The sequence below is a fragment of the Pipistrellus hanaki genome, assembly GCF_964339955.1.
Source record: "Pipistrellus hanaki genome assembly, chromosome: 1".
In the NCBI taxonomy this organism is placed as follows: domain Eukaryota; kingdom Metazoa; phylum Chordata; class Mammalia; order Chiroptera; family Vespertilionidae; genus Pipistrellus; species Pipistrellus hanaki.
Window position 1 is genome coordinate 166,663,374 of NC_140503.1, and position 27,613 is coordinate 166,690,986.

The 27,613-nt window shown below is 34.4% G+C and overlaps 1 protein-coding gene across 4 annotated transcripts in view; it reads left to right on the forward strand.

Moving 5' to 3' along the window:
* G3BP2 (G3BP stress granule assembly factor 2) overlaps positions 1-26,048 on the forward strand; it is an 84,105-nt gene extending 58,057 nt beyond the window's left edge. For 2 of the 4 annotated variants that reach the window (XM_084883084.1, XM_084883085.1), the window contains exons 2-12: positions 6,805-6,923; positions 9,075-9,156; positions 10,219-10,392; positions 10,918-11,008; positions 11,897-11,996; positions 12,752-12,932; positions 13,923-14,021; positions 18,249-18,351; positions 19,671-19,799; positions 20,455-20,573; positions 23,118-26,048. In XM_084883084.1, the coding sequence (XP_084739210.1) occupies positions 6,829-6,923; positions 9,075-9,156; positions 10,219-10,392; positions 10,918-11,008; positions 11,897-11,996; positions 12,752-12,932; positions 13,923-14,021; positions 18,249-18,351; positions 19,671-19,799; positions 20,455-20,573; positions 23,118-23,390 (1,446 nt within the window). In that variant the 5' untranslated portion in view covers positions 6,805-6,828 and the 3' untranslated portion in view covers positions 23,391-26,048. The remainder of the gene's footprint in view (positions 1-6,804; positions 6,924-9,074; positions 9,157-10,218; positions 10,393-10,917; positions 11,009-11,896; positions 11,997-12,751; positions 12,933-13,922; positions 14,022-18,248; positions 18,352-19,670; positions 19,800-20,454; positions 20,574-23,117) is intronic. The other 2 variants (XM_084883087.1, XM_084883086.1) reach the window with 1 other exon arrangement.
* Positions 26,049-27,613: the final 1,565 nt, after the last annotated feature.

The following is a 27,613-nucleotide window of genomic DNA, read 5'->3' on the forward strand; positions in this document are numbered from 1 at the left end:
TGGGCTTTTTGTTTGTTTCTTTTCCTGAGAGTTCATTATTGGTGTTTAAATATGCCATTGATTTCCAGATGTTAATTTTGAGTCCTATTACTTTTCTGAATTCATTTATTAAATCTAGCAGTTTTTTGGTGGAGTCTTTAGGGTTTTCTATGTACAATATCAAGTCATCTGTGAATAATCACAGTTTTACTTTTTCCTTTTTAATTTGGATGCCTTTTATTTTTTCTTATATGATTTCTGTGCTTAGGACTTCCAGTACTATGGTGAATAATAGTGGTGAAAGTGGACATAATGACTGCACAGGAATTGATAATTCACAGTTGGGGTTAGATTTATTTTATTTTTGTTTCTAAGACCATTGGTATCAGGTTATCTGAGAAAAAAAATAGTACTATATCACTAAACACAAGTGTTTTTTAAATTACCTCTTGGAAACATTAAAGTTGGAGAGTGGACCTTATAGTCTAGGATGTAGGCTTTTTATTATACTCTTTCTCTATGTAACTGCTCATTTTTAATTCTAGTATGGTATCTTTATGATCTGTTTCTCCCATTTCAGCCTTCTCAATTTTATTTTCAGTTAGATGGTAATATTTAAGCACACTCCGACTTTAACCATTAATGGTCACTAATGTAAGCATATTATCGGTACTTTTTTTTGTTAACTAGTAGTACTAAATGAATTTTCACACTTTCAACTTCTATTCTAGAGCCATGTTTCCTAGCCAATAACTCATATCTGTTAGATGGTTATTAAAACCTAAATGAAAAATTTTCAAATATTTTTTAAAAAAATATATTTTATTGATTTTATATAGAGAGGAAGGGAGAGAGATAGAGAGTTAGAAACATCGATGAGAGAGTCATTGATCAGCTGCCTCTTGCACACCCCCTACTGGGGATATGCCCGCAACCAAGGTACATGCCTTTGATCGGAATCGAACCCGGGACCTTTCAGTCCCCAAGCCGACGCTCTATCCATTGAGCCAAACCGGTTTCAGCTCAAATACTATTTTTAAAAAGTAGAAAGTCAATATATGTTCTTTTAAATACTTGGGCAAAGTGATGTAAGTATAACTTTACTGTTTTTTTTCTATTTTTATTGTGTGTATTATTTTGTATTTTATAGCTTTGCCATAATTTAGTAAATTATTTTGTTGTTGATGGGCATTTAGACTGATTTTTTTCTTTTGTGGCCATGAAAAACTTTGAATATACATATTTGTGCATTTACTTCTTGAAGTGTGATTACTGTGTATGTGTTCATTTTTATTACTTTGGTTAAAACTGTGAAATTAAATTTCCAAAAGGTTTTAACAGTTTATATTCCACCAATACTGTTTGTGAAAGAGCCTTTTCCCCATATTCTTAACAGTACTGGATATTAATTTTTGTTAATCCTTGTAACTGAAAGATGGCAACTTTGAATAAATTGCCTTTTTTGAAGTGATGAATAGTATTGATTTCAGGGTACCATGTTTCTCTTATAAATGCTTGGTTGTGGTAGATTCTATATAAATGGTTGTGAAATGATTGACAAAATGAAGCATAATTGCATTGCTAAATGTTAATTGAGGAATAATTTACAGAGAGTAAAAACCACTCTTTTCATATGCAGTTATATGCCTTTGGACAGACATACAGAGTCATAAGACTCCCACTTCAATCAAAGTACAATATAGTTCCATCACCTAAAGTTCCCTCATGTTCCTTTATAGTTGTTTCCCTTCTGCCTCCAGCCCCTGAACTGATATAATCCTATAATTTTTACATTTTACAGAATGTCCTATCAATAGAATTATATAGGATTAACTTCTTTAGCTTGGAATAATATTTTTGAAACTAATCCATGTTGTTGCACAAGTCGGTTCTTTTTATTGCTGAGCAGTATTCAATTGCATGGACTTACACCACAATTTATTTATTCTCCTGGCTAATGGTCATTTTGTTTCCAGTTTTTGAATGTTTGTTAATAAAGGTGTCATAAACACCATATATGTTTTTTAACATATGCTTCATTTCTCTGGAATAAATATGTAGGAGAAGGATTGCTGAATAATATGGGATATGTGTATGTTTTTAGTTTTATAAGAAACTGCCTTACTGTTTACTGAAGTGATTAACATTTTTTCATTCCTACCAGTTCTCCCTATCTTGTAAACAGTTAGTACTTTTAGACTTTTATGTTAGTCGTTATTATAGGTGTTGAGTTGTAGGTTATTGGCTTCATCATAGAAATCTAGAAGCATCAGAAAGAGGAGGTCAGCCAGACAGATAGAGGGGTGAGGAAAGGTTATTGGATTTTTTTTAGTAGAATTGTGACTTTTGAGGGAATGACATTCAAGGGAAAGCTCAGAATATAATACATGAAAGGGGAGTAGAGAAGAGGATGACTTAAGACAGATTCACATTTAGTAATTTAGGGCAAGATCTGACTAATCTTGAAGTGTCATGAAGTGTCATGATAAAGACCCAAAGTTGACAATTCAGAGGAAAGATAATTATATCCTATTGGGGCAAACAGATAAGGGGACAGTATTTTAGCTGGACCCAAATATGAATGCATAGGGTTTCAATCATTAGATAGAAAGGCATGGGATGAGTATTGAAATTGGAGTCAAGGTATTCTTGTTAATAGACTTCTAGAATCCTGGCATTGGAGTTATTTGATCTTTGTTAGATACACGACTAGTTTGATAATATTTCTGCTGAATTATTCTGTTAGTCTGCAATAAATACCTGCAGTGACTGGCTATTCATGCAATAGCTCTTTCAGGTTATTCTTTCATTATATTTATATTAGAGTCCCAGTGCATGGATTCATGCACCAATGGGGTCCCTCAGCCTGGCCTGCGAGGATCAGGCTGAAACCAGCCTGGTGCATGGGTTCGTCCAGGGCATGTCAGCCCATCTCGCCCAGTCCCTTTTAGGGCTGATCAGGGTGGGCTGGCCGGGCAGGGACCGCAGGAGGGTTCCAGGGCGTGTCCAGCCTGTCTCACCCAGTCTGGATCCACTGGACCCCAGCAGCAAGATAACCTACTGGTTGGAGTATCTGTCCCCTGGTGGTCAGTCATGTCATAGTGACTGGACAAACAGACACTTAGCATATTTTATTATATAGAACTAAAGGCCTGGTGCACAGGATTCATGGCCTGTGGGGGTCAGCCCACTGTGGGAGCGCTGTTCATCCTGGTCAGCCAAACAGCTGTGGACCCGCCCTCTGAGTGATGCTCCCACTGCAGCTCCTGCGTTGAGTCTCTGCACTTCAGAGCGACTGGCCAACCTGTTGTTCTGATTGTTCTGCCATTTGGTCACTGGGCTTTTATAATAGGATAGGACTGAACCTAAATCTACCTTTCTGTAATTTGTATTTACTATTCAACCAGTATTGAACTTGTACAGAGTAGAACAGAAATGTTAGCTCATTTTTTACTTTATATTCATACTAGCCTTAGGTTGTTTGCTTTGGGGACAGTTTCATTACATGCTGCTAATTCACTGACTTAAAAAAGTAAACAAAAACCTAAGTGCTTAACTAAAAGCTGAAGTTTTAGTCATGGGAATAGAGGCTTAATAATTTTGGTTGATAACAGGTTTTTTAAGTATTCATTTTGAAATTGAGGAAATCGGAGTATATTGTAGATACCGATAGGAAGTCCATTGTGACTTTCTTTTCTATCTTATTTGTGTATATGTGTTACTTTTCCCCTTCTCTCTTCTCAATGGGTTATGAGGATTAAGAGATTTAGAAAAATGGTAACAGTTGACATATAGAGCATTTTCTCTGGGTGTGTTTTTCAGGAATTAGTCTAAGCAAGTGGAGGAGACATTTTAAGAAATAGGAATGAATAAAAAGATACTGATGAAGATAAGATCCACATGGATTTTAAGTATGATGGGTCAGAGTTGGTCAGTAGAATGATCTTGGATATTGCTAAGGCTCAATAGATAATGAGGGAAGCTGGATATAATGTTGGTATTTGGGTGAATAAATAGGATAGATAGCTTTTGATTGAAAGGAAGAGAATAAATTTTACGTTGTGCATCTCAATCTTACAGCAATCTCCACATTGTCAAATGGAGTTTAATACATGGAATTTCACTTTCTCTAAAATTATATTAGATGATAATTGGTCTTATAAGGTGCCAGAGGCTAACAACCTTCTGAAGATCCTTTTTTGAACTGTCTTGGTTATCTTTATTGACCTGCATAGTCTTGTAGGCTTGACCAGAGATCATGTCTCAATTTGTAAATTAGGAAATTGAGATAAAAAAGAATATGACTTTTTATTGTGAATGGGTAATTTGGCTCTTTCTTTCTCTTAACTTTCTTATATGCACTGCCTGGCATGAATAATAAACACAAATTCTGTATTAGTCAGCTTTTTCCATATCCCAAACTACTTTATTTGGTGGTTCATCTATAATATATCCCTAATGCTGCTTTGATGCATTCCTTATTTATTGAACTATTAATTTTCCTACTCTGGGGTGAGGGAGTAGGAAGAAGATGGAAGAGTTTGGCAGTTGCTTGTATAGAACACATAAATTAGTTTGTCATTAAAAAATAGATTAGTCAGTAAGGTTGTGCCATGCCCAGTACCTTTACTTTCTGCTTGATTTCCATCAGTTGGTTATATTTTAGCCCTCTAAATTCTGATTCACTTTAAATCAGAACTATGGTAAAGAAGTAACTGATCTTTAAGTTATATTTGTCAGTATAATTAACTTAAAATCCATTCTCTGAGTGACATCTTTATTTCATTTTATCATCCCTGTGGAGGAGCCTCCTGTGCCTTAAGAAAGAGGCTCTTCATAGCCTCATATTGTATAGCCATTAGTTAGGCTTCTACCAGATGAACATTGTCTTTTCTCATTTGCCATTTCAAATTGCCTTCTTTGAATAAATAATCCTATATTATAAAACCCTAATATGCAAATCAACCAGATGGCAGAACTACCAGTTGCTGTGACACACACCACCAGGGAGCAGATGCTCAACACAGGAGCTGCCCTCAGTTAGTATGGTCACTGCTGCATTCAGCATCCCAGATTTCGAGAGGGCAGGCCTCTAGTTTATTGAATAATAATCAAATAAAAGTTACCTTCATTTCCTGTTCCCTTTTTCTAGCTCTGATCTAAATTGATGATACCATGATCATGATATTTCATTGACTTTCTAGGTGGTAGGTTATTTGAAATCCCTCTTGAATGATCCTCGTTACAATAACTTTTTAGTGTATTTTGACCCTTCCTTTGATATTGATAGGTGTGATCTGTACCTTTTTTTACTTTGGTTACATGTGAGAAAAATGATAAGTGGATATGTACTTTGTAAATATGATGGGATATTTGGGATAAATGAGGAAGCATCACTATAGAAAATCTGGAAATACAGAGGAAAAAGGGAACAATGAAGTTCCCCAACCTAATTCTTAATAACATTTCTGTCTTTAACCATTTGAACAAAACTATTTTTTAAAAGTATTTTTTTATTGATTTTTAGAAAGAGAAGAAGGGAGAGGGAGAGAGAAACATCAATGAGACAGGAATATCATTGATTGGTTGCCTCTTGCATGCACCACACCAATCACACCAGTGATCAAGCCCGCAACCCAGGCATATGCCTTGACTGGGAATTGAACTGTGACCTCCAGATACTCAATTGCTGAGCCATGAAGGTTGGATTGTTATAATTTTGACTCTTCTGGGGCTTTAAACATATAAATCATTTAAATGAAGAAAGGTTGTGTTCTAATATTATTTTGTATTTCTTTTTTGTTTATTTTGTTAATCTTGATCCGAGGATATTTTTCCATTGATTTTTTAATTTTATTTTAGGGAGAGTAGAAGAAAGAGGAAAAGACAGAAACATATAGATTGGTTGCCTCATGCATGGGCCCAGGCCCTGGTTGGGGCTCTGGGCCAGGGTTGAGCCTGAACCAAGGTATGTGCCCTTGAGGCTTTATCCACTGAGCCAAACTGGCTAGGGCTGTATTTGTGTTTCTTTACCTTATCTTTGAGATTTCAGCTTAAAAGTAATTTTTAGCATAGCACTTACACATTCTGTTCTTTGCTTGTTATATTCCTTGACAGACTATAAACTCCTTGAGGGCTATAGTCTTATCTTGTTCCCAGTGCATTTAATTGATTATAAACAGTACAGTACATGGCTTAGTTAGATGCTTAATCAATGAAAAAAAAAGATTGAAGAACTCAAATCTTTTTTTGAATATTAAGATTATTGTTGATTTTTAGTGGTAATCATTATTTTGAAAGTATGAAGAAGAAACAAGTTAATACTTTTTTCATAAGTGTAATCTCGCAGTCCTGTCTCCTCTACCTAGTTTTTAAAAATTGATTCGTGAACATAAGGAGATGATGGTCCCCAAAAGAAAAAAAGGTTCTATGAATGGAAAATCTTGGTTACTTGTTCTTATTACTTTTTCTTATAATCTGAGGCAGCACTGACTGTCTTGTTCTTGGTTACTTGATTTTATAGTCCATTCTGAGGCAGCACTGGACTGTCTTGTTCTTGGTTACTTGATTTTATAGTCCATTCTGAGGCGGCACTGACGGTCTTGAAATAATGGTGCTACTTCTCCCTTTTTAGGGATAAGGCAGGAGATGCAGATGTTGGAGATTACAAGTGGTTTTTTGGAATTCTTTTGCCATTGTAAATTACTTTTTAATAAGTGGTATTAGTTTTCTTAATTACCACTTGTATGGCTCAGGAAATTTATTTCATGGAAGTTTACAAAGAAGACTTTCCAATACTTAATATTCTTGTGTTTGCTCCTTTAGATTTTGACATTGTGCAGCAAAGAAATGGTTATGGAGAAGCCCAGTCCGCTGCTTGTAGGGCGGGAGTTTGTGAGGCAGTATTATACTTTGCTGAATAAAGCTCCAGAATATTTACACAGGTAAATTTTAAATGGTATATTTTAGTATTTTTTATTTAGTTTTATAGATTTATTTTCTTGAGTATGACTTGACATATTGTCTTCCTGTCACCTCCTCTCTTGACAGTATCTTTTGTAAACCTTTTCTAATATTTTAACTATCTGGTGGCTGAAACCATTTTTTTTTTTATATGAAATCCACAGAAAGAAAACGACTTCACACAATATAACACATCACACGCTTATGCATGTGCACAAAATTATATATTCTGGTACTTTGTTTCATTTAAAAAAACAACCACCTTTGGCTTGACAACTAATAAGTTCCAGTGTGCAATTTGAAATCATGGGCTTAAGCCATCTCAAAGTTCTCTATAGCAACGTTAGGAAACGAATCCATTAAGTGAATACATTTGTGAACATATCTTGATTAATCTGCAAAATAGTATTTCTTGGTAAAACAGCAACAGGAGCCTTGTTTACTATTTTGGTAAGAGTTAGAATTTGTAAGCTTATTTTTTCTCCAGAGATTGAAATGAAATTGATTTATGTTCTTTCTGGTATATTTTAGCAGGTGGAAGATAAGTGAGACTTTTGTAAGTATTAGGCTTTGCAAGTATTTGTTGTAGAATACTCTAGCCAAGTGAGCTAAGGGTAAATATATTATTTATAGGTCCTCTTACAAAGATGCTAGTTATTCTAAAGTTAGATTTTGCAATATGCCCTGCGTTTTTAAACTTGTGTATTATTCTGTTACAGGAGATGAATACTTTCACATTTTCCTAATTATAAAAATAAAGGCATTCTTGTTGACAGTGTTTGTGGAAGGAGAATAGAATTAATAGGGCCATTCATGATTTGAAATTTAATCTTTTTACAATGTAGGTATTAACATTTTTAGCTTTTTTTGTTTAAGCAAGGAACTTTTTTTTATAGTGACGAAAAAGTAAAATGTAAAACAGACTTTCAAATAACAGCACTAACTTCTGTTTTATACTATGTAACCAGTTTCCCTAGTAATGAAAATTTAGTTTATAATTTTGCACTGGTTAATACTATAACGAATATTCTTACACATACATTTTATGCATCTTTAGACTAAGTTCCTAGAAGTCAAAATGTTAAAGGTTTTATGCACATTTAGAGCCAAATTGTCCTCCAGTGAGATAATAGCAATTGATGTGCTTGCCAGTTTTACATGGGAGGAAATAGTATAAACTTTAAAATATGGTTAACAGTTAAAAGTATGGATGTTGAAATGAGACAGACTGAGTTTATGTCTTAGCTGCCCCACTTGAAAGGAGTGTGATCTTAGGTAAGTTATTTTAACTTCTGAATATCAGTTTGCTCATTTAGATAATAGCAATTATTTCATGAAGTTGTTGTTAGGGTTAAATGAATCAGTGTATATAATGCATTGAGAACATTACGTGGCATAGAGGAAGTCTTAAACATGTTTTATTATGATAGAACTTGAATTCTTTTTATGAGAAAATCAACCTTCCATGTTTGATAACCCTTATTTAAAAAGATATTAATTCTAATTGCTTTAGGTAATGCAAGAGAAGCATCGTGTATACTTAAGAGCAATATAAAAATATTAATAAAAATTGGGTGTTGAAATAATGTAGATTTTTTAATGTAATCTATGAATTATATGTTGTTTTAAATCTAAACTGATTTAATCTAAGCCTTTCAAGGGTTAGTAATCATTTGGAACTCAAAATAGAATGTTAAACAGCATTTGATTCCCAAACAAATCTAGGTAACTGAGTTTTTTAATCTAAAGGAAAAAGAAATGGGTCAACTACTGCCGCATCAGTATGTAGAATTTTTTATGAATATTTCATTTTTCCACTTAACAAAAAATAGATGTAACAGGAATTAGATGAGAGTAACTAATTATCTGGGTGCATGATATATTCAGTGTGCTAGACACCCTAATAATTCTATGTCATTATTCACTTAACCCTTACAAAAACCCTGTGGGGTAGTCACTGTTCTGATTTATAACCAAGGAAAGTGAATTTAAAAACCCTAAATGTACTTAAACGTAAACAACTAATCATTGAGAGAGCTGGACGTGGAAATTAGGTCTCTCTAATACTAGAACTCTATTGCCTCTTAGACTTCTTGACAATTGAATATTAATTATTATCAATGGTTTTACAGGTTTTATGGCAGAAATTCTTCCTATGTTCATGGTGGAGTAGATGCCAGTGGAAAGCCCCAGGAGGCTGTTTATGGCCAAAATGTAAGTATCAATTTCATATACATTTTCGATTTTCTTGTGTGTTGATAGAGATTTGAAAAAATAGCCTTCATGTGCCCATTACTTTATTTCCTTTTAAATAATTCTTTATTGTTGAAAGTATTATATATGCCCCCCTAATTGCCATTAATTTCTTGAATGTGATCATTAGTTGTAACTAGAATTTATGTTACAGTAATTGTGATTGTGCTTTGAGTTCTTAAAAACATCCATTTTGTATGAAGCACAGTATTATATGGGGGTGAATACAAAGGAGAAGATGGGATGTTTTCTCTCCTTGATGTAATTTATACATGAAACAGTTGAAACAGTGTATTAAGTTTATACAAATGTGGGCTGAATCTTACTTTAAATAGGGATGTACGGAAGTATGTATGCTCCTTATGATTTTGTAGAGAATAGGATGTGGGATTTCAGCTGGACTCTGAATTATGGGATTTGGCCTTTCCAAACGAGGAAATTGAAAGTAGAAGAAAAGGCCTCAGCAAGCATGCAGTAAAGTAAAATTAACTATGAGGTCAAGGAGAAGTCAACACATTTTGTGTGAGTAAATACCCAATACAGAATAGTGGCAGGAAGCTTTATAAAGCCCATACTTCTGCATAATAAGAGACACCATTGTGATATCTTGTATAGAGAGTTGACATGTTGAAAATGGTGGTTTAGGAATACCAGTTTGGTATGATGAAAAGGATTCAAGTGAGGCAGAAGGATTAAGTAAATAATCTATAAATTGTAAGGAAGAAATCAGTGAAGTTTTGTTGTAGTATTATATTCTGTGGTCTGCAAACTGTGGCTCAAGAGCCACATGCAGCTCTTTGACCCCTAGAGCGTGGGTCTTCCACAAAACACCATAGCCTGGGCAAGTCTATTTTGAATAAGTGGCATTAGGAGAAGTTTAAGTTTAAAAAATGTGGCTCTCAAAAGAAATTTCAATCGTCATTCTGTTGATATTTGGCTCTGTTGACTAATGAGTTTGCTAGCCACTAGTATAGTTAATGCAGTATCACAAGCATTTGTATTTTTTTACTTCTCCTAATAAAGGATATACACCACAAAGTATTATCTCTGAACTTCAGTGAATGTCATACTAAAATTCGTCATGTGGATGCCCACGCAACCTTGAGTGATGGAGTAGTTGTCCAGGTCATGGGTTTGCTATCGAACAGTGGACAGCCAGAGAGGAAGTTTATGCAAACCTTTGTTCTGGCTCCTGAAGTAAGTTTTCATTTACATAATTTTATTTGGCTATTAGTTGCTTGATGTGTCCAAAGAGTTTCTTCATACCAGTTTACATACATATACATGTAGCTTTTTTGAGAAATTTGTAGTGAACATGTTGATATAATTTACTTGTGCTTTGTGTGGGTGTGTGTTTGTACTCTTTGACTAGTGGTAAAAGATATTGATACTAAATGGGTAAATAGATGATTAAAATTATAGAACTAATACAAAAATTATGTTTTATAGGTTACATATTAAACAGAATGGAAAAGTTCCATTTGTTAATTGTTCTGATTCTTTTACATTGAGTACATATTTCTTGAGTTCCAATATTCTTTGATTGATCTTCTTTATTTTATTAACATCATATAGTAGGTTCAACTTTGGAAAATTATATTTAGTCTACATTATTTCTATAGTATTAAAATAGAAATTGAGTATGTTGTGTAATTTGTTCTTTTTGTGGTATGCCACCTTTATGGGTACTTACGGCATATTTGGATGTTGTTCTTTTTACAGGGATCTGTTCCAAATAAATTTTACGTTCACAATGATATGTTTCGTTATGAGGATGAAGTATTTGGTGATTCTGAGCCAGAACTTGATGAAGGTGAGGCTACTTTCAAGGTAGAAAGGTTCTTTCATCACTCTTTAAGGAAAAGTATGAAACTTACAGAAGCTTTTGTATATTATAACTGAGTCAAAACCTCTTTCTCCTTTTGGTATTTGTTTAAACAATATAGATGTTCATTATATGAAATTTTTAAAAAGTCAGATATAGAGAAGAAAATTCTCAATCTCATCCTTTATAGATAACTAACAGTTTTGTGCAAATTACAGGATTTTGTTGAATCCTATACTTGGCCTAAAGCTTGCCTGGCCGGTGTGGCTCAGTTTGAGCATTGACCTATGAACCAGGAGGTAATGGTTCAATTCCTGGTCAAAGCATATGCCTAGGTTGCAGGCTCAATCCCCAGTGTGGGATGTTCAGGAAGCAGCTGATCAATGATTCTCTCTCATCAATGATGTTTCTATCTCTCTCTCCATCTCCCTTCCTCAATGAAATTAATAAAATGTTTTTTAAAAATAATAAAGCTTCCTTTTAATTTTTCACTTAATATCTTTGTTGACTGGCAATTTTTTAGTTATACCATAATTATTTAATTGGTCTTCTGTTGATATACATCATTTTAAAAATATATTATTTGCTCTATTGAATAGATGTGACAAAGGAAACTGAGTTATGGCTTTGTAATTCATTTGCTACCCTTTTCTTACTAATAGATTTTTTTTTAAATACGATTAAATACCAAACTTTATCTTGTTTGCCCTTCATTTTTTTTAGAGACTAGGGAATATCACAAATGAATGCTTTTGTAAGAAATATGGCAATTTTTTGCTATTTACTATCATATCATTGCATTAATCATTAAAAATATGTATATCACATTGTGAGTCAAATCTTTTAAAAAATATTTGGTATGTTATGTGTTGTCAGAATCGGAAGATGAAGTAGAAGAACAAGAAGAAAGGCAACCATCTCCAGAACCTGTACAAGAAAATGCTAACAGTGGATACTATGAAGCTCACCCTGTGACGTAAGAATATTGCTTGCAAAGTTAAATTTGTTCTATATTATAATGTCAGGTGGTTTTTATTCCTAGAATTGTTGGAAGTAAGTTTTTTATAAAGATACCTATTAGGACAGTATTTGAGTACTTTGCAAGAAATTTGGAAATAATTGTTTTAATTGATTAAAAAATTGAACATGGTTTGGACCAAAACCATGATCACTTACTGATAATGCAGATCACTTAGGACAATACAGTGAGCATTTCATTTTTATTTTTTTAGATTATTTTATTATTTATCTGTTTGCTTTTCAACATTTTTTTTTTTCTCACCCAAGGGTATTTTTTCCATTGATTTTTAGAGAGAGTGGAAGAGAGAAGAAAAGACAGAAATATCGATGTGAGAGAAACATCGATTGGTTGCCTCCTGCACTCACTCTGAAGCCTGCAACCGAGGTATTTTACATGCCCTTGACTGGAATTGAACCTAGGACACTTCAGTCTGCAGGCTGACGCTCTATCCACTGAGCCAAACTGGCTAGGGAATGAGCATTTAATTTTATAAGTAGGGGGTTTATTTCTAGTTGATACCATAGTAAACATTTTTAGTAATCCAGTTTTAAAATGGTGGGATTGAGAAATGTTGCGTGAGAGTATTATTCCCTTCTGCCTTCTAGTTCTTACTGGACTTTTTCCCATTAGATTGGAGAGATATTGAATTTTATCTTATTTGAATTGATCATTTTATTCATACTGAAAAGGAATAAAATATTTTATTGTAGTAATGGCATAGAGGAGCCTTTGGAAGAATCCTCTCATGAACCTGAACCTGAGCCAGAATCTGAAACAAAGACTGAAGAGCTGAAGCCACCAGTGGAAGAGAAGAACTTGGAAGAATTAGAGGAGAAGTCTACTTCTCCTCCTCCTGCTGAACCTGTGTCTCTGCCACAAGAACCACCAAAGGTTAGATCAAAGGAACTCTTTAATCTATAACTTCACACTTTTATATTTGATACCATTAATGAAGCATGATCTTGGTTCTATTATGTTAATTTGTTTCATATAGTAAACTATACTTTTTTGTGCATATGAAAGAAGCTGTGGGTTTTTTGGTAATTTTGAGAAAATCTCATTGTTTCCACCCCCTTTCCCCCCTCAAAAAATACCCCTCAGAGTGAAATTGAAGATTAATCTTTGACTCTATACAATGTTTAGTACCTTACATGAAATTATTTGGGTCCATGCATAAAAACTGAGAGTTGCTCTTCCATTCTATACTAATAAATCCTCTACACACCGGATGCAAGGAGTCTTACAATTTCCCAACTTAAATAAGTTGGCCTATTAAAAGAAGGAATACCTCTTATTTCTGGCTTAATGGGAACAGTTTCCTTTCTACACCAATTAAACTATCTTGGAAAGATGAGTGACACTCATAATGTATCACTTAAGCCTATCTATACGTCTTTTATCTTTCTGAAAAAGTAGAAGGTTAAAAGTATATTTGGGTAGTGAGAGGTGATTCCTTGTTCAATTTGTGAATGTTTGTTAAAGTTTCCAGCTAGTACTTTCTTCTTTCCTATCCTTCCCCTCTTAACACCATCACACACCCCATTTTCTCTAAAAGGGGAAAGAAATTGGTTCTATTAGGCTCTTATTTTTCTAGCATGTGTTAGTGGTTTTGTGCCACTTGCTCATCTACCTAGGGCATATAGGAACTTGCTTGTGGATTTATTTAGTAGTTCAGAAAAAAAACATCAAATAATCTTGCATAATGAGATTATGAAAGCTGGCACATAGACTGGCATGTGTGTGTGTGCCTTTCTTTTAGGAGTCCTCCAATATAGAACAGTAGTTTAGAAGTGAAAAGAAAATATATATTTGGAAGTTTCCCTATAGGAATGTTGGTGGTTTTCCATGATTAGTAGTCTAGGTTTGTTGCATTTCCTGCAGGCTTTCTCCTGGGCTTCAGTGACCAGTAAAAACCTGCCTCCTAGTGGTACTGTTTCTTCCTCTGGAATTCCACCCCATGTTAAAGCACCAGTCTCACAGGTAACCAATCTGTGAACACATTGGATTGTATCCTTGTTACATTGCCAATTGCTTATCTTTTTAATACTTTTTAAAATGAGTCAATCAGAAATTATGGATTAAATATACCAAAAAAAATTGTATTAAATGTCAGTGCACCCACTTTAAATGCCAAATCTCCATTCATCATCTGCATAGGTGGTATTTGGGGTTTGGGTGTGTGAAATGCAGATTAAGTTGGTTTTACATATATATATATTATATTGTCATTTAAAAGGCTTCTTTAAAATAACCAAAATAGTTCTTTAAAAAAAAGTTTTAAATTTTATTTAGCAAACATATTTTAAGGAAGAAATTTGGAAAGGCACAAAGTAGTATGGCATTATAAGGAATCACTGTTTTTAAAAAAAATAATAAAATACTTTAAAAAATTATACTGCCTAAGTTCTTTGTAAGTGGTTCACACCATTTAATCGAAGCCTGTACCAACTTATGACTGTAGTGTTCACCTTAACCAATCATTCCAGTATTCTGCTTTTTGTTTGTGGTCATCATACCCATTTCAGAGCTTTCAAAATATTGACAATAGGTGTACTTTAGAATTAACTAATTTAAAATTAAATTTATAAGCACAGTTTAAAAGAATGTCTTACTCTTTTACCTACATTTTGACTTAAACTTCATTCCACTAGAAAATTTAATTAAAATTGTTAGTGCACATAAAATATACTGTTTGTATACACCTCTTAATAAGCTCTAAATAGTGAAATCTTGTGGTTTCAAAAAGCTAGTAATTATGAGTCAGTCTTTCTGGTGTTGGTACACATAATCTGGTACAGTACAGGGCCTCATGATAACCTTTTTTCCCCCTTAGTTAGATATTCAGGAAGTGTTGAGTAGTTACCTCAGATCACAAATCAGGATTCTCTCTTAAAGAAAATTAATTTACCAAGTATTGGTTGTACTTTTCAACTCATCTGAAGACCTGATAAGTGATTTCTGGATATACTTTGAAATGCTTGATTTATCAGATTTGCATTTGGAATCCTTTGGATTGCTACTTCATTTCAGAGAGTTGGCTACATTAAAAAAAACAACTGCTAGTTAAAAGTTAAAATAGCTAATTCTCATTATACCAAGCATTGTCAAAACATTTTCTATTCATTCTCATCTAATTTTCATAACCACTTTGTGAGGGTAGTTACTATTATTCCTGTTTCCCATTTACTTAAATTGAGTAGTACTTGAGACAGATATATAAATAGTTGGGCTAGGCTTTGAATTCATGCAGTTGGATGCCATGAGCACAGAGTCCATCTGTGACTTATGCCAACCTATATAGATTTCTTTAGACCCTTGAAGGGGAATGTATCTCTATTTACATTTCAGAAGAAGAGTACTAAGGCATGTCTAAATTGCATTTCATTATATCCTAGCCTCTTGCCTAGGAAAAACAATTACCTTAAAATTTTGAAGTTAGTTTTTGAATTGTAGGAGACTAGATTGTATTTCCCAATCTACACCCTTATTAAAACAAAATGTTTATAATTTAAACTTTAAAATAAATTTCTGATCTCTTTAGGCTATATTTAGAATGGATTCATGATTTTCCCCCTTGATTTTAATAAACCTTTCAATTTTATTTTGTTACTTTGGTGTAATACTTATTTCCTTAACAGTTTTAGCATAGGAAATTAATAGAAGAATTAAATCTAGTTCTTAGGATATTATTAGTAGGCGTTAATTTTTTGGTGAAAAGATTTTGTCTGGAAATTGATTATTATATCTAAATAGCTTATGTTAAATTGAAGGATGTGTTTATTAGTTGCAGTTTTTATTTGTTGTTATTGACTTGATTTGATGGTTTCATTTTTATCTCATATTTCGTTTGACTTTCATTTGTGGGATTTGTCATGTGAACACAATTTCTTGTTACATGGAAATAGTTTTAAGGCCCTAAAATAAAATAGTATGTGGCATATTAACCATTTTATCTAGTTGAGTAAGTAGTTTTAATCATAAACTTGAGCCTACAGTATTAAAACTACACAGCCTGCTTAGTTAAAATACTAATTTTTGAAAAGAATTTTGTTAGATTTTTTAATCTCATTCTTCTTGTATTGGTATCATCAGATATATATTAAAAGGTTGCTAAATTGATTTATTTGTAAGATGTTGAAAATTATTTAAAATAATTGTTACTTTGGAGTCCTTAAAGGATAAAGAACTTTTCTGTTTTGCTAATTGTGGTTTGTTTTGGTAATCTGTTATAAAAACAATTTGAATCAGTCGGGTTGCCTCAAATTCTTTGATAACATTTGGACTGAATGAGTCTTAGGTTTTTCTGATATTCTTAAATTAAAATGTGCATTTGCTATTTTTATGAATTCGTAATACACACTAGCTTCATCAAAATTTTGTTAAGAGTACAAATTTACTTTAATTCTGTTTTACAATCTAATATTCAAGTTAATTTGCACTTCAGGCCCCCTTAAGTTGAAATTTCTAGATAACTACCTTTTTCAGGCATCACATCATGGGTCAAAATATCTCATAGTGTTCAATTCCAACTCTAGATAGTATTGGTGTCAGGGCTGTATCTTGGGTCAGGCATAGAACATTCTTCTACATGTTTGGGTTAGAGAACTAACTAAATGTGATTTAACTTTAAGTGAATCAATAGTTACTAAACATATATGTCTTAACAGCACTGTTTTGGTTCTTTGGGTGGTGTAGAAATAAATTAAGATATGGTCCTTGTAGGAATAAATACATATAATAACTGAATAAATCTGGAGAGAGTTAAAAAATTTTAACTAGCAAAATTTTAGTATATGGGAAACAATTCATCTTTTATATATATTAGATACTATGTAATTCATCTTGTTGGAGGAAATGAGAATCTACATGGAAGAAAAAGAATTTGGGAAGAGTCAGGCAAATCTGCTAAAAACTGTTAGGAATCACAGTGTTTACAGTGGGTGAAGGCATTTGCAGTAAATTATCATTGGTGAAGGAAGCATAACTTTTTGTATCAAAATATGTCCTTGTAAAAAAAATGTCCTTGCAAATTACAATACTTCAGTTATATAAATGATGAGTTTGAGCCACTGCTGGGACTGAGGTCCTTAGAGATGATCAACCATAAAGACAGCACTGAAATTACTATCTTCCCGACTTGACATGTTCTTCTTATACTGTTGAGTGTTCTCAGCATCCTTTGAAGGTCCATATATTTTATCTCTTCCTTGGACTACAAATATTTGGGCAGTAGATAACCTGAGGAAGTTGGGAATACTGAACATGCCATTATACTAAAAGAAAATGTAATAGATGTGGATGTTATTTTGTTTTTAAAATAGTTTAATTGGTATGGGGGGTGCAATGTTAAAATATGTACACAGATAATAATTTAATTAAAAAAATAGTTTAATTGTGTGTATTTAACTCAGCAGTTAGCAGAAACTTTTGGAAGGCATCTTAAATGTCCCATTATCCTCCCTCCCCCCAATTATTCCTCAGGAAACAGTTAAGGGAAATTGTTGGGATCAGTCCTTAAATAAATGCATACCTTTCTCATAAGGAAGAACAATAGAAAGTTAAGACTTCTTTGACTATTTGAGATACTATATACATGTTTCTATTTTGTTTTCTTATGTGCATTTTGACTTAAAAGTAATATTTTTAGGTGCGAGAATAAGCTAAGTTATATATTTTGAACTATCAAAATATTGATTTTCAAAGTTTACATATTTAGAGGGTGAGTTTTAGAGGATATTGCTGAGCACTTACATTTGAAGGGCAGCAAGCTTGATAATTAGAAACTATGTGTCAGATATTCTTGTCTTCCTGAAATAAAGATGGCTCTTTCTTTTGTATGTGTGTTTACTTGGAGTGGCTGGTTCATCTTGCATTTTTGTGATTTTTATGCTTTCCCAGTGTGGATGTAACTTTTAAAATGTGGTTGTAAAAAAATAGCTCATTGTGAGTTATATGGCCTTGAGTAGGAAAACAAAGCCTACCCTACAGTCCTAGATTGGTACAGAATATCTTTATAAAATTATTTTTCATATATATTAGACACTATGTAAAAACATTCTAAACTTAAAATTACCATTATGCCTGTTAGTGACATTTGGTAATTGCTTTAGTTGGTATTTCTAATATGGAATGTATTTCTTTTCTTTATAAATTGTGGGGGTTTTTTCCCTTGCATTTTATAATGTGTTTTTTTACCTTGTATTTTAGCCAAGAGTTGAAGCTAAACCAGAAGTTCAGTCTCAGCCACCTCGTGTGCGTGAACAGCGACCTAGAGAACGACCTGGTTTTCCTCCTCGAGGACCAAGGCCAGGTAAGCTAGTCCCTCCTCTGTAACTGTTAGAATTTAGTGTTTAGTACTTTAAAAGTTGGAAAATACTGAACTTAAAAACTCTGTGGGTTTTTTCCCCCCAGAAACAAAATGCTTATTGTTTTACTACAGGTAGTGTTTTATACACAAATTCTTTTATTTTTTTTCATTTTCAAAATGCTTAAAGATTTAAATAACCTGCTAAAATTCAGTCTGGTGCAAAACAACTAACTTCTAGGGGAGGATTAGTTGTCATGCCATAGAGACATATATTTTGAAGACAGTTACTAATAATTTTGAGCCAAGTATTATTTGGTTATTGTCACTGGTTCTAAGAATTCGAAACCGAGCTGCCAGTAACCTACTTTCTTACTTAGCACTCTTATCTCTTCACAGATAAACAAATAAGCACACCCTGATTCTTCTTATTTTGATTGTCTTAGGTTTTAAGTAGTCATGATTTTTTACTTGTTTCCATTTTTAGCTAATACATGTAGCACCTCTATTTGAATAATATAAGTATATTTAGATTGCTTTTGGGAGGAGGTGGGAGATAATATACATCAAATTTATAATGTGTAATTTTTTTCACAAAAGTAAAATATAAGCGATGTGTTATTAAACCAGAAATCATGGAAGCTAGGGTTTGTTCTAGCTTTGCCACTGATTGAGTTTATGATCTTTGGTGATACCCCCTTAAATTAATGAGATTTTCTTATGCCATTCAATTATTATACAAAATTTTCTTGTGCAATGCCTTTCTTATATGCCTGTGTTTTTTGTGTTACTGGGAGGATCAAATATTATATATATGTGTGTGTGTGTGTGTATGTGTGTGTGTATAAATGTATATGAACACCCTAACATACATAATATATACATGAAGTATTACTATTAAGTTTACTGATTTGGCTATAATTTCATACTACCAAAGATTAAGTAATTTGTGTGTTTCAAAATACTAAACACATTTAGTACAAATATAACTCACTATGTGAAATCTATTTGGCTCCTGGGTAATGGCAAGAGTTTGATTAAGGAGGGAAACTTGAACTACTAACATTTGTCTTTCATTTAATCAATGAGATGAGTAGATGTAGAAGGGACTTGTGCAGTCTAGTCAGTACCCTCACTTTACACTTCAATATCACATTTCCAAATTAACCTACTAATAATAGACACTTCATCTCTGTTCAAGGAACTCACTATCTTACTAAACTAAGCCAGGAATATTGATATTAAGTGATTTTTTTGTATTCATTGCTTTGAACTAGTTTTTATAAGATGCTATGAACTTTTTATCTGCTCTATTCTTTTCTCAGGCAGAGGAGATATAGAACAGAATGAATCTGACAACCGTAGAATAATTCGCTATCCAGACAGTCATCAACTTTTTGTTGGTAACTTGCCACATGATATTGATGAAAATGAACTGAAAGAGTTCTTCATGAGTAAGTGGTTTATTTTGCTTTATCTTGAAATTAAGAAGGAGAAAAACAGAGCTTTTCCCATAGTAATTAAAGTATCTCCAGTTACCAACCACTTATCAGAAGAGAGAAGATTGCTATATCAGATGTTTCTCAGTGATTGTACTTAGTGTTAAATGGCCTGGTTCTCTATAGGTGAGAAAAAGGAGCAGGATGAATCGGTGTTAAATTTGGAGGTGGGATGAATTTAGCAAATATAAATCAGAAATAGAAAATATCATTGTCTTTCTAAAATCATGTAGATACCTTTCCTTTTGAAATGTCTAATAAAGATGCTGAAGGGTTAAAAGGGTTACCAAACAGTCCAGCTAGTTGTTGGCGTCTTAGATGACCTATATGAGTGAATATGTACTTTAGTTGTTGTTGGATGTAGCCACTTGCAACTTTTATTTTGAGATGGATCAAGGAGATTAAGGTTATTCATCTTGAACAATTGAGGCCACAGAGTATTCTGTTAAAAAATTTAACCGTTGGTGTCCTAGCCAGTTTTGCTCAGTGGATAGAGCATTGGCCTGTGGACTGAAGGATCCCAGGTTCAATTCTGGTCAAGGGCACGTACCTCCGTTGTCATTAAAAAAAATAATAATAATAACCCTTGGTGCAATGTATGTTTTCACAGGTTTTGGGAATGTTGTGGAACTTCGCATCAATACCAAGGGAGTTGGCGGAAAGCTTCCAAATTTTGGTTTTGTGGTTTTTGATGACTCTGAACCAGTTCAGAGAATCTTAATTGCAAAAGTAAGTGACTTAAAGGGCAGAATTCAAGACTTTATTATTTCTGTTGTTTATACTATTAATGTGGTACATTTTTTTAAAATAAATCTTTATTGTTCAGATTATTACAGGTGTTCCTCTCCCACCTCCTCTCAGCTCCCCTCCATCTGATTCCCAACCCCACCCCATGCCCTTACCCCCATCACTGTCTTCATCCATAGATGTAAGACTTTCATCCAGTCTCTTCCCACACCCCTCAGACCCTTTTCCCCATGTGAATTGTTAGTCCAATTCCTTTCTATGTCCCTGATTCTATTATATTCACCAGTCCATTTTGTTCTTCAGATTTTTTTTTTATTCTCTTGATTTTTAGATTTGCTTGTTGGTAGGTATGTATTTGATGCTTTTTTATTGTTCATAATTTTTTACCTTTACCTTTTTCTTCTTCTTCCTCTTCTTAAAGAATACCTTTCAACATTTCATGTAATCCTGGTTTGGTGTTGATGAACTCCTTTAACTTTTTCTTGTCTGTGAAGCTCTTTATCTGACCTTCAATTCTAATTGATAGCTTTGCTGGGTAGAGTAATCTTGGTTGTAGGTTCTTGTTGTTCATCATTTTGAATATTTCTTGCCACGCCCTTCTGGCCTGCATAGTTTCTGTTGAGAAATCAGTTGACAGTCGTATGGGTACTCCCTTGTAGGTAACTAGTTGTTTTTCTCTTGCTGCTTGTAAGATTTTCTCTTTGTCTTTTGCTCTTGGCATCTTAATTATGATGTGTCTTGGAGTGTTCCTCTTTGGATTCCTCCTGTTTGGGGTCCTGTGAGCTTCCTGAACTTGTAAATCTATTTCTTTTACCAGTTTTCTGTCATTATTTCTTCCATTAAGCCTTCAATATTCTGCTCGCTTTCTTTTGGCACCCCAAAAATCCAGATGTTGGTACGTTTTAAGTCGTCCCGGAGGTTCCTTACACTATCCTCACACTTTTGGATTCTTCTTTCTTTTTGCCTCTCTGGTTGGATGATTTTTGCTTTCATATATTTCAGTTCTTTGGTTTGATTCTTGGGGCATATTGGTCTATAGTTGAGTTTCTGTATATTCTTTATTTCAGACTTTGTATGCTTAATTTCTGGCTGGTCCTTTTCCATTTTTTTTGGTATTCTCATTAAGGTCCTTGAAGGTCTCACCAAGCTTCTTGGAGGTCTCATTAAGTTTCTCAAAGGTTTTTAGAAGATTCTTGAGTAATCTTATAAATGTGATTCTGAACTGTGTGTCGTCCACTAGTTTACTCTCCTCCATCTCTTCCATTCATGTCATGCTTCTGTGTTTCCTCATTCTGCTGTCTCCTTGTGTTGATGGAGTGGCTTTGCATGGTCGGTGACCTATAGGAGTCAGTAGCTCAGCTTCCCCAATTACCTGAGGTGGTCGCTTTTGCTATATCCCTTTGTGGGCTTAGTGCAAAGTCTTGGTGTAATTAAGCCTTGATTGCTGTTGGTACACTGAGAGGAATTGGCTTCCAGGCCAATTGTCTGAGGATCCGCTGTGTCTATAAAAGAAGAACTGCTGCGCTGGAGACACACCTTGTTTCAGTGGGGCTTTGGTGCTCACTGAGTCCGTCTCCCAAATGTGTCACTTATGGTTGTGAGGGATTGAAACTGAGTACTAGAACTCTGGTTTCTGGGTCTCAATGAGGTTCAGCTACTGTCTGAGGCGAGTAGGGTTGCAGAAGCTACAGTGTGAACTACAGACATGTCCTCCTTGGATCTGTTTGCCCAGGTTGCAATTTTGCTAAACTGCACCAGAGAGGGCCATTCATATGCAAAGTCCCCTGCTTGTAGCTTGGATGTGTTGTGAGGGGCCGAGTCTCAGGGCGGGCATCACTAGGCTGGGGCGTGACCAACAGCAATGGCTGCCTGTCTGCCTCTTGGATGGCATCCCTGCATCTCCCCACATCTTGCACCACAGCACAGTAAACAATCTCAGTTCTGCAAGCAAGCCAGCCTCACTTTCTGACCCGAAGGCAGACAGTCTAGCCCCTCCCCAGAAACTGGATTTCAGAGAGATCGGGTGCTTACCTCTCTTCGGGTTGAAGAAATCACGGCCCTCCGCCAGCCTGGATCCACCGCCAGCTCCTATCATGTCCTTGTCCCTCCTACCTCAGTTTTTCAGCGCTTGTGCCCTGGATTCTCCTCTTTCTCTTTCGGTCTAGATGTAGGGCTTCCTCTCAGCCAGCTTTCATTTGGTTTTTGGGAGATAGACATTTGTTTTATAGTTGTTGTTTTGTTTTTACTTGTTGTGCCCAGCAGCACTTTAGGAGTGTTTACCTAACGCCGCCATCTTCGTTCTCACATTTTTAAACCATAGAGAATCTTTTTTTAATGTTAAAACTAAAAATTATTCACTATGAAGTAAATGATCTATGCAAAGAATAGAGAAATGTTAGTTTTAAAGTCTGAGGTGTGGGTCATTTTAAATTTGTTTCTTAGGGTTTTCTTATTTATATATACAAGGAAATACTTTACTATTACTGTCTAACCTGCCCATGTAAATCTTTTTGTCACCTTTTAAAGCCAATAATGTTTCGAGGGGAAGTGCGTTTAAATGTGGAAGAGAAAAAAACGAGAGCTGCAAGAGAGCGAGAAACCAGAGGTGGCGGTGATGATCGCAGGGATATCAGGCGCAATGATCGAGGTCCGGGTGGTCCGCGCGGAATAGTGAGCGGTGGAATGATGCGTGACCGGGATGGAAGAGGACCTCCTCCAAGAGGTGGCATGGCACAGAAACTTGGCTCTGGAAGAGGAACCGGGCAGATGGAAGGCCGCTTCACAGGACAGCGTCGCTGAAGCCCCACTGTTGGCAAAGTCTTGGCAGTGGTACATTATTCATCGTGTTTGCATTCTTGTTAATTTTTTTTTTTTTTGGCTTTGGAATGTGACACAGCCTTTTTGATCATTTCTTTGATGTGAAAAGCATCTTTTGGTTATGAGTTAAATTGAGGTGGACATTATTTCCCCAATTTCACAACAGGATTCACATTGTTAATTTATAAATCTAGACTTGGAGAATTGAGAACTGAGGAATGACCATATCTTAAACTATCTACAACAAAATGAACTTTTTAAGAGGACATGCCCAACTGAATTCAGGTCCTTTGAGTAAAAAAAAAAAAGAAAAAAAAAAATCCTCTGCTGCACATTTTGTTTTAAGTGTTACTGTTTCTGCCTACTAATCTTGGAAACACAAATAGTGCAATTGGAGAATCTTGCCTTTTTTCTTGGCTCCCCCCAAAATACAAACCAACAGAAACTTTTTATGCACTCATCAAAATGCACTAATGGGTACTCTGAACTCATTAACATTGACATCTGCAACAGGAGGCAACAGGGGAGAAAAATCTTTCATCCCTTTTTCCAGTAGAGAATAGATTGTGAAATGATGAGGGCATTTTATCTGCTTGCTGTGACCAGCGTGTGTACACATAAACCTTAACAAGACTACAAGTATATTCCAGAAGAAAATCATTTAGTTTGAACTAAATAACAAAAATCAGAACTTCAAATGCTATGGTCTTGAATACTAGACCAGATTTAGTAGCTTCATATCTAAGATTTTTCTACCTGCCCCTCTTCAGTACAGGGATGGCTGGCTGCTCAACACACTCCTCCTCCCCTTTTTCCTTTCTTTAAGCTGTGTACAGTGAAAATTGTCTTTACTGTATTTTTGTTCTCTGGTAATGTAATAAGCATGATGGTGCCTTCTATTAATACATCATTCCAGTCTTGCTGGTAATTTTGTACAGTATAGTGTATGAATTGCTGTGCTGCAAAGCCAAACAGCTGCAAAATGTTGAAAAATCATTGAAGTGTATAAAAATTGCAGTATCTTTAAAATTAGTAAAATTGAATAGCATATTATTTACCTTGTTCTTTAGTTAACAAACTTTGTGTTCTCTGTGGGAGGGAGTCTTGTGTGCTTGGGAGGGAGTGGGAAGGAGGAAGTCGGTTATTTGAGTAAGTCTCTTGTTGACTTTTCTCTTAACATGAATGTGAATGATGAAGCAGATCACTTGAGAGGTGCTTGGAAAAGTCAATCAACTTGATGTACATTTTTAGTGACATTTTAAAAGCAGTCAGATTCCATAAATGGCAAGTAAACCTGAAGTGAGGATACTGCAATTTTCAGAGAAAAGAACAGCAGCTCTTAAGTGTTTGCATTTTCTATTTGGGGGGCAGGGAACTGTCATTCATTTTGCACAATTCTTAAACTGATGTCAGCACCCAAGTGGCTCTGAATTTAAGTCTGGGATGACATCTTTTATTTTTACATGAATCTCTAAACAATTCTGTGAGCAAAGTTTATAGCTGCTGGATTATTGTCTGTCTTTTTAGCAAGTTCCAGTAAACCGCAAGTATGGCAAAGGACGTTCAATTTTATGCTTGAAGCATTTGGTACACTCCAGTTTCTGATGTTTCAAGCTAGGAGTGGGGTAAATAAGTGTGACCACTTAAAGCTGCTTGTTAGCATGGAAGACTTCTCCATTCTATCTTGGTAAAAACAAAAATGCACTTGACATAGTAGCAAAGGGATTTTGAATTATGAAAACTGTTTGCTATTTAGTAAATTAGCAAATGATGCACATATTTTGTTTTTCATGTACTGGGCAATATAAGTAAAATTAAATCTGTTCCTTTTTTTCCTTTGAATGAGGTCTTCCATGTTTGAGGAAAAGTCTTGCACTATTGCATATGTTTTGGGGACACAGTTATCTTAATAGTTGCCATTTGGGGGGGCTTAAGGATTTTTCTTTTTCCTGCTTAAAACACTTTTTACACTTTCTGATGTATAGTACTTGAAGTTCTTACCAGAAAGTTAATTTTGAATTTTGAAGCCTTTATTCGAACTACTTTTAAATGAGTGGTTTATTGTCAGTGTTTTTCTAGAGCATATTTTTCCTTTACTCTTTTCTTTCTTCCCATTTTATATATGTGAAATTTCTAATCCAGAATATTGCCCTGCCACTCATGAAAACTGTTCTGGCACCAAAAGTAATGGCAAATGTTAAGTGTAATAGAAAATTAGAGCAAAGAGCCATTCAGCTTCAGTCTTTACATACCATGAATAAATCATTAAAACATCACATGGAGAAGTTTACATGGTGATTGTTCACCTGCAGTACTGTGGACTTTTAACATTTTGTCCCCTTTTCAGTGAACCATAGTAAAAATATTCATCTACCATAACTGTTATTTGCTGAATTTTTTTTTTTTTTAATGGATGGTAATATTCTATCCTTACGACACTATTGCAACCAAATTGGCTTTACCATCTCTGCTTTAGTAGGTATAGAAGACAATGGATTACCATCTTTATTGCTGTAATGTGTTAAGCATTATATGCTAGTAGAATCTAGTTTAATTGTTTCAGGTGGAAAGTATTCTTTCGGTTTCCATTTGAATGTGTTTGGACTAAACAAACAATAAACTACTGATGTCTGCAGCGTTTATCTATGTCCCTAATTTAATCAATAGGTTTGTGTTCCAAAATGTTTTCTCCCAATTGCATTTCACACATCCTAAGTAAAAATGAGTTGTTCTAAAACTAACTGCTTACTATTTGTGAGACTGGATCTATAAGAAGTAAAGTATTTTTATGTTTTTCCTTAACAGTTATTAAGAGATCTATCCCAGATTTACAAGTTTAAGAATTTTAGAGTAATAAGTAATAAGGAAGGTGAGAATGACCTAAATTAGACTACTAAATTTTTTTATTTTTATTAATCTTGGGTTTTCCAAAGGATTGCTACCTCACATCTCAGAAAGGAGATGGGAATAGTGAGGCTATCTAAAGCTATGGACATGACCCAATTCAGAAATTGAAACAAATTTGTCAAACTCTAAAAGAATATTAAAGGAGGAATAATCATTTAATCATATGAGTCTAAGGCTTCTTTATAATTTTGGAATTTGAGACTTTTTCTTCATTAAAAGGGATAGCATAATTGAATTCTTCCTGATATATTCAATGAAGATTCCTTAAATCACACTTCGCAAGTTTATACTGGAGAGAAACCAAAATAACCATTATTTAAAATATTCTTGAAGTCAGACAAGATTTTTATAAATGTATATTAAACTCACTTTCCATGTTAATTATAATGTTACTAGAGGCCTCTCGGCCTGGCCTGCACTCTCTCACAATCCAGGGGATGTTGGAGGCCCGGGGCACGGAATCAGCCCGATCTCCACAGGCCAGCCCGAGTGACCCCACTAGTGCACACATCCATGCACTGGGCCTCTAGTATGCATATAAGATCTTTGGTTAATCTCTTCCCACCTTCACCCCTCCCTTCTGAGATTCATCAGTCTCTTCCATGTTTACAGCCTGTGCGTTTTGAGCATCAGCCCCCTGGTGGTCAGTGGGTATCACAGTTAATGGTCGAATGGTTGTTCAGGCTTTTAAATATATATATATATATATATATATATATATATATATATATATATATATATGTGTGTGTGTGTGTGTGTGTGTGTGTGTGTGTGTGTGTGTGTGTGTGTAAGGCTTTTACATATATATATATGACTTACATAATTTTATGGCTGTGGAAAAAACACTTGTTAGAAGGAATATATGCCACTTATTAAAAAACCAAATTTGAGGGAGCAAATTACCGTTTGGTCCAGGAAACTTAATATGAAACAGAACATTTGACTATTTTAGCCACTTAAGGTGTTTCATTTCACTTGTGCTCAATAACATAGTATTTGTAGCAAGTGAACAAAAATTTAGTGGCTAGATGTTAATGCTGTTCCTTTAAATTAGGAAAACTTGCTTATCATAATTTATATTTTAACTACAGATGAATAAAGACCATTGACCTTTTTTTTCATTCTGTGTTCATAAGTAATTTTCTAATTATTTAGTAGTAGACTTTTGATCAATTAATTCCTAAGTAATAAAATTTCTGGTTATTTTGAACAAATAGAGACTTAAATCTGCTTATGCAGCATATAGCTTACGTATAACATGTTTCAGAGTTAATGAGACATAGTTGATTTTTTAAAAT